Below are 13,711 nucleotides of genomic sequence, written 5' to 3'. Positions count from 1 at the left end.
AGAATTGTAAATCATGCCCAAAACTCAAATGAATGTTAGCTGTATTGTAATTCTAGAGACAACATTAGTGTAATGCCTAGTTCAGACGGCTCTTGCAAGATATAGAGTCAATCAGCAGTAGGTGTCATGGAAACGTATAGCTCTCTTCATAATCTTGAAGAGGGGATGAAACTAAAATATGTAAATTCAGTAGGTGCAAGACTAAAATGCAAATCCAACATTTGCCATTGCAAGGATTTACAAGCCCCAAATATAGAGGCAGAAATATCACAAAACTTGGGGTGAGTTTTTTTAATAAATACATCTAGTTGAATGTATACATATTCAGTGACCAGTTCACTCGGTGGTTCATGTCTTTCAAGAATAATCTGAATGGGACTCATAGAAATCACTTGGGCATGGAGACATGACTTCTTGCTCTAACAACTGCAATACCTGGTTCATTGTCGGCCGATCGTCAGGGTTCGCATCTGTGCATCTTGCTGCTATTTCAAGAATTGCTTCTACAGTTTCCATATCTGCACCGGTGCACCTTTTATCTACCACATTATCTAACCGATTCTCTCTTAATAGGGTGTTCAACTGCATAAGTTGAAATGAATATATCATATGGTGCTTTATAAGACAAATAAGTAACAAGTCGATGTTTCTGCTCGGTTCTCGAGCACATCATCTCAACAAAACATATCATGGAACGAAAAGAAATCTTTTTGAGAGCTTACCCAACCGACAACATTTAAGCCCCTCTTTACAAAAGTTGGATCTGTAGGTCTTTTTCCTGTTACAAGCTCTAGCAAGAGAACTCCAAAGCTGTAAACATCTGACTTCTCAGTGGCTCTCCCACTTTGCAGGTACTCTATGTTAAGTATAAACAATGGCAATCGATCAATAGGATATACAAAAATTATTGCTTAAGAAATTTGTATAAAACATAATCTGAAAATAACAAGAATGAAGCCAGTTTTTCAACTTGGAGTGACAGAGTTGAAGCTCAACTCGAGTTTAGCTAAGGCCAATCCCAAATTAGCTTAAGTATAATTCTTAGGATACAATAGGATCTTGAATTGCAAATAATAGGTGATGTGGCTGTTATAAAAGTATAAATACATATATGAAACAATATTCATATAGTACATTTCAAGAGTGTAGATTTTAATACATTTGAAAATTTTTGTCATACAGCAAAAATTTTCTACTGAATTAGCCTTTTAATGACATGAAAGAAATTTGGAAAGAGACAAAAAGGTTTAGGTGGAAGGACAATTAAGGTCTAATGCCAGATAATAACGTATCAAAACAAAAAAAAGGCTTGCATGGGTGAATTTTCAAGCACTGTAATTATGATAAATCAGAAAAATGAGTCCAAGATGATTGGAGATAAAAGAAATATAGAATGAAACAAACCTGGTGCCAGATAACCAAAAGTACCAGCAACTACCGTTGTAACATGGGCATCCTCGTCCACCAATAGTTTGGCAAGACCAAAGTCAGAGACATGTGGTTCCAAATTTTCATTAAGGAGAATGTTGCTAGACTTTATGTCACGATGAACTATCTTTGGGCTGCAATCATGGTGTAAGTATGCAAGGCCCCGTGCAGAACCTAAAGCTATTTTTAAGCGAGCACTCCAATTTAATTGTTGTTCTTGGTGACGTTCTAAAAGGGAAAAATGACCATGAAAACAGATTGAATAAAAAGCAAATCAGCATTAAATATCTTAGAATCGACATATGCTACATTTATAGATTGAAGTAGTGCACTTCCTCAACCATATCTCACAAGATTAGTAGTTACAAACTAGAGAAGCAATTGCTAGCAACTGAAAATTATATCACTTTTCTTTTGCTCTCGTGTGAGTGCATTTAAAGTATCTCTCTAAGTTCAATAGGAAAAAGGATCACCATCGCTAACCCTATGTTTATTATCATATACCTCAGTACAAGTATTAGCATAGAGAGTGGGATATTCAAGAAATGAGGTCAATAGCATAAGCAAATGTGAGATTTTTTCTATCCTATTCTAATAATTGAATTTTCAAGCTTACAAAATTCTCCAGGTCTTGGCACACTAGTGAGAAAACAGAAACAAATGTTACCATGATTATCTTGTTCCTTAACATAGTATCATAACATTATAAAAATTGTATTGAATGCTAAATTATGAAGCATACCATGCAAAATATCATCTAAACTGCCCATTGCCAGATAATCATAAATAAGAAGCTTTGACATTGGAAGCCTGCAGTAACCTCTTAGGTTTACTAAATTTATGTGCTTGATGCTGCCCAAAATTTCTAACTCCCTCTCAAATACTTGATCAGATCCTTCACGACTCCGGTCAATTCTTTTAACAGCAAATGTTCCACAATCATTCATGACCATCCGATATACAGTACCAAATCCTCCTGATCCTACAACATCTTCCTCATCGAGACCCTCAAGCTTTTCTATTATCTCACATGAAGGATATGGCAAGTCACCATGGAAAGTAATGAGCTTTGTACCTTTTGAAAATCAAAGGTTAGTAACAAAAATAGAAAAATGAAACAGAAAATATTAAAAATTGGAGAGACATTGGATTTACTTGCTTCTCGATCAACTTGTTTCTTTACTTCGGTGTATTTCTTAGCAGCTCTTTCCTTCTTCGACAATAAGCAAATCCAGAGGAATGCAAGAAGCACTGCTAGTGTAAGGGCCATTGTGGCCATTACACCAATCAGCACCCCTTTGATGTAATGAGAAGATCGTTTTGTAGGAACTGCAAAAATCCCCAGAATTAGTTTATGGATAGTCAAAAATCACAGAAAATGAAATGAGAAACTTGCCTGCTGCCTCATCACTTGCAGCATGAGGTAGCACTGCAGGAAACCCCATTGAGGTTCGACATGGCTTCTGCACTTGTCTACCACAAAGATCCAAATTTCCAAGAAACCTAAGCACAAGCAGGCAGCCAGGAAAAGATTAAAGGGATATACTATGGAAGAAAGAAGGGTAGCCAAGGAGCACTGAGCATATGATCATAAATGTGTTCCTGCCTCATTAAGTTCTACAGAGATGCTGACATCCAAAGTTGAGCATATGATTTCTCAAATTCCTAAATTCTTAATTATCTACCTCAACTTGGTTTATTTCAACCATTATAGGCTATGAATGCATAAATCACTTATGGCTACCAAACATAAGAGGAGAACCAATGAGTAAGCACTGCACTGTTCTCACATCCCACCAAAACTACAACTGAGAAGTCAGATAGAACGGACAAATGGAAATCCTCTAGAAGCACAGACTGTCATCTCTTCCATCTGTTACTACTTGAGGGTAAGGCACGTAGATTTTTCAATGTTTTCCAATAATGCAGTTGTAATGCAAAATGCACAAGGTTCAGATTATTCACATTATGTATCAGGATACTAGAAAGTACAAGATACCAAAATAAACGTGCCAAAGTTGATGCTATGTTGACAGTAAGGTTCAGATTATTCATTATGAGGACTTACGAGTTGTTCCCAAAAGTGCTTAGAGCTCCAAAATCTGGGATTTCACCAGAGAAAAAGTTGGTTGATAAATTCCTGAGACAACAGTACCAGAGTAAAGGATTAGCATACCATTTGATTTCTTTCCAGGGCACAAAATCCAAACTTTAACATTTTCAAATAAAATACAACAACTAAATGAACTCACAGGTGACGCAATCGTGTAAGACGACCAACAGACGAAGGTATAGCACCCTTTAGCATATTGCTTGACAAATCCCTAAATTGAGTAGTTGATAATGAATAACAACGATAATAATAAACTCTCAGTGTGAGCTTAAATCATATGCATCTTCTATGTTGAAAACAAATTGGGCTGAACCATTAATATAGTAGAAATATCTCTGCAGAAATCTTACAGTATAGTGAGATGAGAGAGGTTTCCAATATCTGATGGAATGCCTCCTTGGAGATAATTAGCCCTCAAGTACCTGAACACATGGTGAATTGCAAGTGAAGGAAAAGTGTAAATATTCCATTTATGTCTACACAAAAAGGAAAAACCAAAAAGAGGAATCCCATCACTTACACTGCTCTTAGCTCAGTGCAATTAGTAATTTCATTTGGAATAATTCCATGTAAACTATTTTGGTGAAGTGCCCTGTTGAAGTTGAACCAAGAACAGGAAAATAAATTTAGCCATTTCATGGTCAGTTCTGAGATAGAAAAGAAGTTATGAATATTGAACTCACAGCCTTTGCAGTCTACTAAGTTTGCCAATGCTAGGAGATATAATCCCTCCCAATTGCATATAAGGCAGGTTTCTGAAGAACAAAACAAAAGTAAATTAACAAGTTAAAAGGGAAAACTTACAGAAGTATAGGTAAATTTGAGAAACGGAATAGATATATGACATACATTGAGCTGACTCTTTGGTCGCTGGGATCGCAAGAAATACCAGTCCATTTGCAAGGAGATTCACCAGTATCTAGCCAGTTACCTAGAACATTTCTGCTGTCATTCAATGTGCTCTTGATTTCCAATAATGTCAGACCTGCAATAAAATAAAAATTCAAATCAGCAAAGCAAAAAGATCTAAACTTTAAGCTGCATTTGGTTGCAAGATTGTAAATTTCCAATGTAAGGACTCCTCATCTAATATCATTTTTCTCGTTTCTTTTTCCTCCATTTTCTGGGCAGCCAAACAATAAATTACAAGGGAAAACGATAATCTTTTTAAGCTCTAAAAAGAGAATGGAAGCAAATGAAATTCTTACCATCTTCAGTGAGAGCCAGAGAGCAAGAACTGAAAAGGGTTACTACATAAATTACTGAAAAGCCCAAAACGAAGACATTCATTTTCATTTCTCTTTCAAAATGGTTCTCTCTTGTTAGAAATTCTTTTTTGTGCAGCAAGCCACTGCACAGTTGGAAGCTAGCAAAAACCCAAGCAGAGAGAAAAAGAAAGGAACTTTGAGATATAATAATAATAATAAAAGTGGTTAAGAGGGGGGCAAGAGCTGTTTGTTGGATGTGATAATGGTGTGAATTACCATAATAATTTGAAGCAAAAAAAAAGAAAGAGAGAGAGAGAGGGAAAAACTTTTGTCCTATATTTTATTAGCAGAGTGAAAGACAGACCTTTTTTCTGAAAGTGGGTATGGAAAGTTGTGCAGGAAGGGAGTAGCCGTTGTCCAATAAAATTCAAATAGAGTTCACTCAAAGCATACTCTCAGCTCATCCTAGACAGAGACAACATTTTGAAAGAAAATTGCAGAGTGACCACGTGGCAATATCATATGGAGAGTATTTAAAATTACATACACAGCAAAGTTTTGGTTTTTACTTGGAGCTGACAAAGGTCTGAGGCTGAATTGAAACTTGTCTGAGAACTTCAATGGTTTGGAGACATAAAACGATTTTTCTGGGATGAATAGGCAAAGCGCGTGTGCTTCACGTTAAAACTCCATTGTAGCCTAGTGATCAAGGGTTCCATGCTTACGGCCAAAAAGTTGCTAAAAATGATATCAAGCCATCATTTCCCCTTTCTTTCTTTCATTTCTCTTTTGCTGCAAATGCCTTCTTTACTGTAATAGACAATTTAAATTTGAATTGAATGGAAATCCTTTCTAATTTAGTTCTTTTACTAATTCATTTGTCAGCTTATGAATAAATTCATTAGTGATGGAAATTTAATTTTAAGTTAAATTTATATTTTTTTTTTAAATCATATTTATTTATGTAAAATATTCTTTTAAATTGGTTGTGTAGAAACTCAATTGAAATTATGATTCTATCAAGTTCATTTCTTTATAGCATAGTACCAAAAAGTGATACATTATAATTTTTGATTGGTATGCTTGTTTATTTTTTGTTCTTTTAGAAATTTGGCAATTTTTAATCTTTTATTAACTATCTCAGAGGAAATTAAAAAGCAATAAGCTTCAATGGACAAAAAAAAATAATACTCCAAAATGAGAGAAGACACAAAGAAATCTTTTAAAAATATAATACATACATCGAGAGACCGAATCAGATGAATGGAGATTTAAAATTATTAAAAAATTAAAAAATATATATATAAGAAACCAAATAAATAAATAAAAGGTGTAAATGGGTGGCCACTCAGAGATATAAAATTGTAATCAATTTTACACACAAATGATCTCAATGAATGGATTTTAAAAAATGAGGGTTATAAATGAATTTTAAAATAAATAACAAATTGAACAAATAACAAACTTACTGCAACTACTGGCCCAATCAGTAAATTGCTTGACGATGAGAAGCAATTTCTACAGCAACTGTGCTCTGCTCAGTGCTCACTACTTGGGGTTAAAGTTTCACTCAACAATTTTCCAATTGTATGCATCAAGCAAGGCCCAGGTCTAGTAAAAATAATTGAAGTTCATATTTACCTAATTTTTTAAATTCAACGGAGATTTTATAGGCTGAAACAACACTGTTAGGTTACACGATACGGATATCTCTTCCCTCCCTCGCTCAACAAATTAGTGTAAACAGTTATGGCCCAACTAAAAATAATCGAAGTTCATATTGACCTAATTAAATAAGTTAACTGAAATGAGCAATCTTGATTAAGGGGAGTGCCATTTAGGGTCAAATAATGGAAAGATTATATTGATAGACTGTCTGAACAAAATCCCATAATGATTTCTTCATATGGTTCAAACATGAAAATGATGACAAACTTTATTCAATTCAAGTTTGGAATGGAAGCAAGGTGGTGGTTACTTTGTACAGTTCCTGATGTGGTCTCAAAACATATTATGACCTCCTTGTTGCAAGAATTCTTAATTCATGAGTTAGCATTGTGGAAAGACAAGTTTCTGCAAGAAATCTAAATATTCTCATGCCTATTGTTATCTAAAAATTTTAATGTTAAATCAGGGTTCTTACATTTAATTTGATGTTCAAGATTGAAATTATTTATGTTTCACTGAGGTGTTGATGGGTTTAATTTATAATATTTTACTTAGACTAAGTAGATATTAGTCACTAAAATGATTAACTTTCATATATTTAAATTCGCAATGACATTTTTATATTCAAGGCAATGCATTTAGTGTAAGTAAATTTATTTATAATAAAATTTAAATTTGAATTTTTGAAAAATGATTTCTTTATGCAGTGTTATTTTTAAGCCCATTTGCTTCTTTTTGCAATTTTTTTTTTTTTATTTTGCTTGTTGATCAACGGTTTTTTCCTTGAATTGATATCAAATATTGTGGCAATAATATTAATGTAGAATATATTAGGAAAATGTAGGTAATATTTAATTTGATAATGTATGTAAATCTATTTATACAATTTATTTTAAGATGAAAAATACAAAATTTATTCAGAAATAAAATTAAAATTTGTTATACATACTCCATAATTCAGAACTAATCAAATACAATTTTTTTTTTTCTTTCGAATGAAATACAATTTTAGTTAGCTCATAACTATATATCAGCTAAAGTTTGCTAAATGTGACTTCAGCTCCATCGACGGGTGCTTGATGAGGCAAATAATCATTTTTGCATCCGGATTTACCAAATTTCACCTGATTTTTCCACAAAATAAAAGAATAACAAAACTAATCAGATAATATGTATTTGGAAAAACATATAAAATTCATAAAACACAGTCAATCTTGTACAATTTGATTAGTATTCTCACTTATGTAGAGAATGAGAGGTATCAGGTTTGAATTCATTAATTTAATGAGTCGAAAGCAGAATTACTCTTATCGCATATCTCATAATATTATTTCAGCCCAATGAGTCTTTAAATGAACCCGAAAATACCCTTATCCTATATATATATTGCATTATCATAATACCCTTATCTTTTGGACGACATCAGGATATTTGGCCAGATAATAAATACCCCACATTGAAGCTAGGGAAGTAGATTCATATCCACCAATCACAAGGCTCACAATGTTATCTAATACTTCTTGATCACTCAGTTGATTACCCTCTTCATCTTTCATTTGCATCAGTCCATCCATTAGATCATTTCCTGCCCCAACTCCGTTTTCCTTCTTTTTCTTCTCTAGCTCCACTCTAAAAATTTCATTAAGCTTATTCCTACACTGCAAAATTAACCACAAAATGGGTTTATCGAATATAAAATTAATTAATTATTTATTTATTTATTTTGATTGACTTCTTCACATTCATAATATTACAAAATATACTTGAACAGCATAATGATAGGCGGATCCAGGAAAGTTGAATGGGTGAACTCTAATTCCCCTAACCAATCCATTGAACAATTTATCCATAGCATCTTGTTCAGGCCCTGGTTCGAAGCTCTTGAACAATTTTCCGACATTCTTAAATGTCACCTTGTAAATATTGAATTCATAATTAATGCAAAAAAAAAAAAAAAAAAAAAAAAAAAAAAAACAGCCAGCAATTTTTTAAGTAAAAAAACCTTAAATTTGATGATCACATAATTATCTACCTTCTTAACTTCCTTATATGCTTTGACTTTGCCGGTTTGGGCCCATGAGTTGAGAGCAGCTACAATGCGAGTCTGTACCTGGGCTGCTATGAGTCGCAGAGCATTGGGCCGATTGATGGAGTTGGTTACGAAGCTTCTCAGTCTGGAATGGGCTTTCCCTTGAACCACTACTAGAGAATTTCGACCCATTAGTTCAAGGTTGGGCCACTCCAAAATGAATTTGTCGTCTGACTGGAATATAAATCTACTGACCATCGGGAAACATGCAATGATGGATGGAGATCCGAAGAGGTAAGTTCTGTATAATCCTACTCCATCACCGTATCTGATCATTACCAAGCACCATCTCCCATTAATTTACACAACCATGCATATATATATACATAGAGAGTGAGAGAGAGAGAGAAATAGCTTACTTGTTTCTCTTGGAGTTGATAAAATCATCAGGACGACGAAGAATCTTGAAGTACCAAAGGAAGGTGAAAAGCTCCCCAACAAAGGGTAAGCCCATATGACCAGGTGGGAGCTTTGCAGTTACATGATTAGAAGCTCTAAATTTGAGAGGAACGACATACCGGAGCTCATTCCACCACCACAGCACCAACCCTAGTAGTGGCAGAGCTCCTAAAACCCACCCCAATAACAAAAACTCCATTGCAGTTTTTCCAGTATGATCCAAATTACTTAATGTGTATACTCGCAGATGATTCGCCACCCAGAGGTTTATGAACAGACAAGATTATTATTATTATTCATATAACTTTTAGTACGAAAACCACAGTAATTAAATTATATATGGCTTAATTATTTATCGTTATCTATATCCACCACCCAATTATCGTTATCTATATCCACCACCACCCAAATAATTTTAATTAATTGGCCCATGCATCTTGATTTTTGATATCTGTGTTTTGCCCTCGTCAGACATCCCGTTGGAGATGAAAATATTTTTTTGATATAATTCCTAAAATCTATATTACTTTATTGAGGTGTTTTTTTTTTTTTAGAAGAATTTATAATATTTTACGTAGACTATGCGGAACCACTGTAGTGTTGTCATGCATTAACCTCCAAGATAAACAAAGGAGGAATATTAAGGACAGAAAATCGAGCAGAGAAAAGCATACACTTATTTTCTAAGATGAAAAAGGAACTAAATTCATTCAGAAATAAAATTTAAAAAAAAAAAAAAAAAAAAAAAAAAAAAAAGCTAACATAGTCTAAAATTTGGAACTAAATATATTACTTTCTTCTCTTCAAATCCCTTAGCTAAATTCTGTTGAATGTGACTTCAACTCCATCAGCTGGAGCTGGATGAGGTAAATACACCATCCCTGCTTTGGGATTTACCAATTCCCACCTGAAATTTTCCACAGAATAAAATCATCCCAAGCTATGAAATAAAAGAACATGAAAATTGAAGAAATTTACTTGTATCCAACAGACAAGTGATGCATAAGAATTGCAAGTTGTGTCCGAGCAAGCATGTTCCCAGCACAGATTCTCGATCCGCCGCCGAAAACCTGGTATGCTCCAGGCCTCACTGAAGTCTGAGTAATTAAGATAATTAATATAATCATTTTCCACATAAAATTGTGTAATAATATCTACAGCATATTACTTACATTCCATCTATCTGGATTAAAGCATAAGGGGTCTTCATAGTTTTCAGGATTTGTATGGAGGTATCGAATCCACAAAATCACTTTCCAATTCTTTGGTATTCTATAACCTGTATTTTTAATTAATTAACTAAATTAATTTTCCATTAGCTAATAATTTTATTAATTAGCATTACAATTAAAGAAACCTTTATACTCGACTTCTTCTGTGGCCTTTCTGAAAAGAAAAGCTGAAATGTTGGCCAATCTAATAGTTTCTTCCACCACCTGTACATACAAAAAGATTGTGAGACTATTCATAATTAATTGTAATCCATTATAAGTAATTAATTAAGATATATGGTACTCACCATGTTTGTGTACTTGAGTTGAGAAATATCTTCAATTGTAATGAAATCCCCTCTGTCTTTTTTGCTTATAGCCATGTTCTCCTCCTATATGTATATTATACGCATGTTAGTGTATACATATGCAAATTCTATAGAATGGCACCGAGTGCTGCAATGTTACACAAGAGTGAATGTTGGGTCTCGAGGGCTCAAAATTAAAGGGGAAGCTAGATCTAGAATCACATGTAGGAATCGTCATATACCCTTAGCCTGTTGAGGACGTCAGGATACTTGGCCAGATAATAAACAGCCCACATTGATGCTAGGGAAGTAGATTCATATCCAGCAATCACCAGGGTCACAATATTATCTATTACTTCTTGGTCACTCAGTTGATTACCCTCTTCGTCTTTTATTTGCATTAGCCCATCCATTAGATCATTTCTTGTCCCAACTCCATTTTCCTTCTTTTTCTTCTCTAGCTCCACCTTAAAAATTTCATTAAGCTTCTCCCTACACTGCAAAATTAATCATAAATAAGTATGAATCAAATATACAGACCCATTTGACACGAGCCATACGATAGAAACAACCCTCCTCTAATTTATAAAACCAAAATCTTTACGAAAGTTTAATTTTAATTGACCCGACGAGCATGGTGAAAGGCAGATCCGGGAAAGTTGAATGGGTGAGCTTTAACTCCTTTAACCACTCCATGAAACAATTTCTCCAGAGCATCTAGTCTAGGCCCTGGTTCTAAGCTTACAAACAATTTTCCGATATTCTCGTATGTCACCTGTAATAATTAATAATTAATATTTGTATTATCACTTAATAATTAAACCTTAAATTTCACGATCGCATAATTATCTACCTTCTTGACTTCCTTATATGCCTTGACTTTACCGGTTTGAGCCCATGAGTTGAGGGCAGCTACAATGCGAGGCTGTACTTGAGCTGCTGTGAGCCGAAGAGCACTGGGCCGGTTGATGGAGTTGATCACGAAGCTTCTCAGTCTGGAATGGGCTTTTCCTTGAACCACTACAAGAGAATTTTGGCCCAAAAGATTCGGGTCGGTCCACTCCAGAATGAATTTGTCGTCCGATTGCAATACAAATTTGTTGACCTCTGGGGAACATGAAATGATGGATGGGGATCCGAGGAAGTGAGTTCTGTACAATCCTACTCCGTCACCGTATCTGATAATTACCGTTCACCATCCCCCATTAATTTACAGAAGCATGCATGTATATGTATAAATATAGACAGAAGGAAAACGCTTACTTCTTTCTCTTGGAGTTGATAAAATCATCAGGACGACGAACAATCTTGAAGTACCAGAGGAATATGAAAAGCTCCCCAACAAAGGGTAAGCCCATATGACCAGGTGGGAGCTTTGCAGTTATATGATTAGAAGCTCTAAATTTGAGAGGAAGAACATACCAGAACTCGTTCCACCGCCAGACCACCAACCCTAGTAGTGGCAGAGCTCCTAAAATCCACCGCAAGAACAACAATTCCATTGCAGTTTTCAGTATGATTCAAATTACTTAATGTTGTGTAATATAATATATGCATAGACCTTTGTAAAAGATTCCTCGGAGATTATTCGCAATCCCATGTTTAGAAAAAGACAAGGTTATTCTTCTAATTTAATTAATGGTGTCAATAGAAATAGACAAGGTTGTTACTTTGTACTTCACGTTGATGTGGACTTCCTGTTGGAGATAAAATTATTTTTTGATATAATTCCTAAAATCTATAACACTTTGAAATAGATTATAAGTGTATTCCTCCACTCTATTCGTTTTGATAGTTCTTGAAGAAAAATTTTAGAAGTTATCAAATTGGACATGTTGAAAAACCACAGAATCGAACTACAGCCGTACTTATATTTGCAAATTGCAAGAAACCTCAAGGAAGCATATTTGCACATATGGTTAAAGTGATCGCAGCTGCTTATATAAAACCTTGAAAAAAAAGAATCACATTAGAATCTGATTTCCATTGCATGGTCCCGAAACAAATGAGTTAAGTCGCACCTTAATTAATATTACTCGTACTGATAGATTCAAGTTTCTTGATAAGGCAATGCAGCTATAATTATTGTCTCAAGTGAATTTGTATGCTCAAGGTAATTGCCCAAGAATGCTTGGAGACTATGTAGCTTGCAACATGTAGAAAGAAATAGTGCCAGTTTAGGCATCAGGAATTGCCTGTTTTATAGCAATGGAGCAACAGAATTGATTTGGGATTCTTCAAGCAATTCAAATGAATAACTCTATTGGATCTCATTTTAAGATGTGGAAAATCCAACTGTAAAACATTGATAAATTAGTTTAATTTCAGGAATATCAGAAATTGTCTAATTTCCAATTACTTCAATGAATGGTGGAAGAAGTTTTTGATTTTCATATTAGTATAGTGTTTGAAAGGATCTGATAAATGCTGGAAGATTAAATCTAATTTGAACTTCTTCATGCTAAATTCCAAGTCATTGAAGAATCAAAGTTAGCATGGAATTCTGGAATATTGGATTTTTGTTCTGGTTTGATCTTTAAAATCTCAGTTTGAAACCTTTTCTTTTTTCTGTTTGTTTGACATGAAAATGTTTTGGGATTGCCTTCCAATCATTACAAGATGATAACCTTTTCATAGTATGACTTCATTACTTACGATCAAGAAAGAAAAACACACTTGAGTTAATTTCAGCCGTGCATTCAAGACTGACGTATAAAATTTACCCACCACTTCCTTTGACTTGTGAATTGAATTGAATAGTCAGTTGTGAGAATTATGTAGTACTATTGGTTGGGATTAGGATCACAAAGCAAACTACAATTGTTATGTTTGTACAATCTTAATCATCGTCTAAAATTATACAACTTCTACCACTAAGATATTTTATTAATATTATCCATAATAAAAATAAATATGACACCATAAATTTAATCTAATGAAAATTTTACAAAATTAAGAATTCGATTTACGGCAAACATACATAAAATAGGTATATTATTTACAGAAAAAGATTTTTTAGTTTTTCAAATAAAATAATGAAATATTTGAACGTGGAATTTTTTTTATTTTTAAAAAAAAAATTCAGAAAATATAAAATTGTGCATAGAAAAGTTAAATTTAATTAAAAATATGTGCACACTATTTTCATATGCAAAATGAAATATTTGTTTAACCATACAAGACAAAGAAAATGTTGAGGTAGGGTATCCCACAATTAAAGCTATGAAGCTTTTGTCAATGGAAACGACAACAATACAGCACATCTAGTCTCCTGCATGTGGCTTTGA

General features: G+C 33.8%; 3 protein-coding genes across 3 annotated transcripts; all 3 read right to left on the bottom strand.

Moving 5' to 3' along the window:
* Nucleotides 1–202: 202 nt before the first annotated feature.
* On the bottom strand, nucleotides 203–5,114 carry LOC105640486 (Leucine-rich repeat protein kinase family protein). The gene is made up of 13 exons (XM_012224809.4): nucleotides 4,750–5,114; nucleotides 4,391–4,526; nucleotides 4,225–4,296; nucleotides 4,062–4,133; nucleotides 3,892–3,963; nucleotides 3,681–3,752; nucleotides 3,497–3,568; nucleotides 2,825–2,931; nucleotides 2,584–2,757; nucleotides 2,171–2,503; nucleotides 1,405–1,656; nucleotides 723–856; nucleotides 203–582 (listed from the first exon to the last, which is right to left on the bottom strand). Exons 1-13 carry the CDS (start codon nucleotides 4,835–4,837, stop codon nucleotides 358–360), a joined length of 1,809 nt encoding a protein of 602 aa, XP_012080199.1. The 5' UTR covers nucleotides 4,838–5,114; the 3' UTR covers nucleotides 203–357.
* A 2,337-nt stretch (nucleotides 5,115–7,451) lies between these two features.
* On the bottom strand, nucleotides 7,452–9,104 carry LOC105640752 (ent-kaurenoic acid oxidase 1). Its single transcript, XM_037638070.1, has 5 exons — nucleotides 8,866–9,104; nucleotides 8,450–8,774; nucleotides 8,181–8,330; nucleotides 7,821–8,075; nucleotides 7,452–7,541 (listed from the first exon to the last, which is right to left on the bottom strand). The coding sequence occupies exons 1-5, from the start codon at nucleotides 9,102–9,104 to the stop codon at nucleotides 7,452–7,454; spliced, it is 1,059 nt and encodes a 352-aa protein (XP_037493998.1).
* Nucleotides 9,105–9,653: 549 nt separating this feature from the next.
* Nucleotides 9,654–12,041, bottom strand: LOC105640485 (ent-kaurenoic acid oxidase 2). Its single transcript, XM_012224808.4, has 9 exons — nucleotides 11,688–12,041; nucleotides 11,278–11,602; nucleotides 11,050–11,199; nucleotides 10,667–10,921; nucleotides 10,425–10,508; nucleotides 10,263–10,341; nucleotides 10,078–10,184; nucleotides 9,884–10,002; nucleotides 9,654–9,812 (listed from the first exon to the last, which is right to left on the bottom strand). Exons 1-9 carry the CDS (start codon nucleotides 11,924–11,926, stop codon nucleotides 9,722–9,724), a joined length of 1,449 nt encoding a protein of 482 aa, XP_012080198.1. The 5' UTR covers nucleotides 11,927–12,041; the 3' UTR covers nucleotides 9,654–9,721.
* Nucleotides 12,042–13,711: the final 1,670 nt, after the last annotated feature.

The sequence above is a fragment of the Jatropha curcas genome, chromosome 10 (assembly GCF_041381405.1).
Source record: "Jatropha curcas cultivar XTBG-Jc1 chromosome 10, XTBG_Jcur_1.0, whole genome shotgun sequence".
Taxonomy (NCBI): Eukaryota; Viridiplantae; Streptophyta; class Magnoliopsida; order Malpighiales; family Euphorbiaceae; genus Jatropha; species Jatropha curcas.
This window is presented reverse-complemented; position numbering and strand designations above follow the sequence as displayed.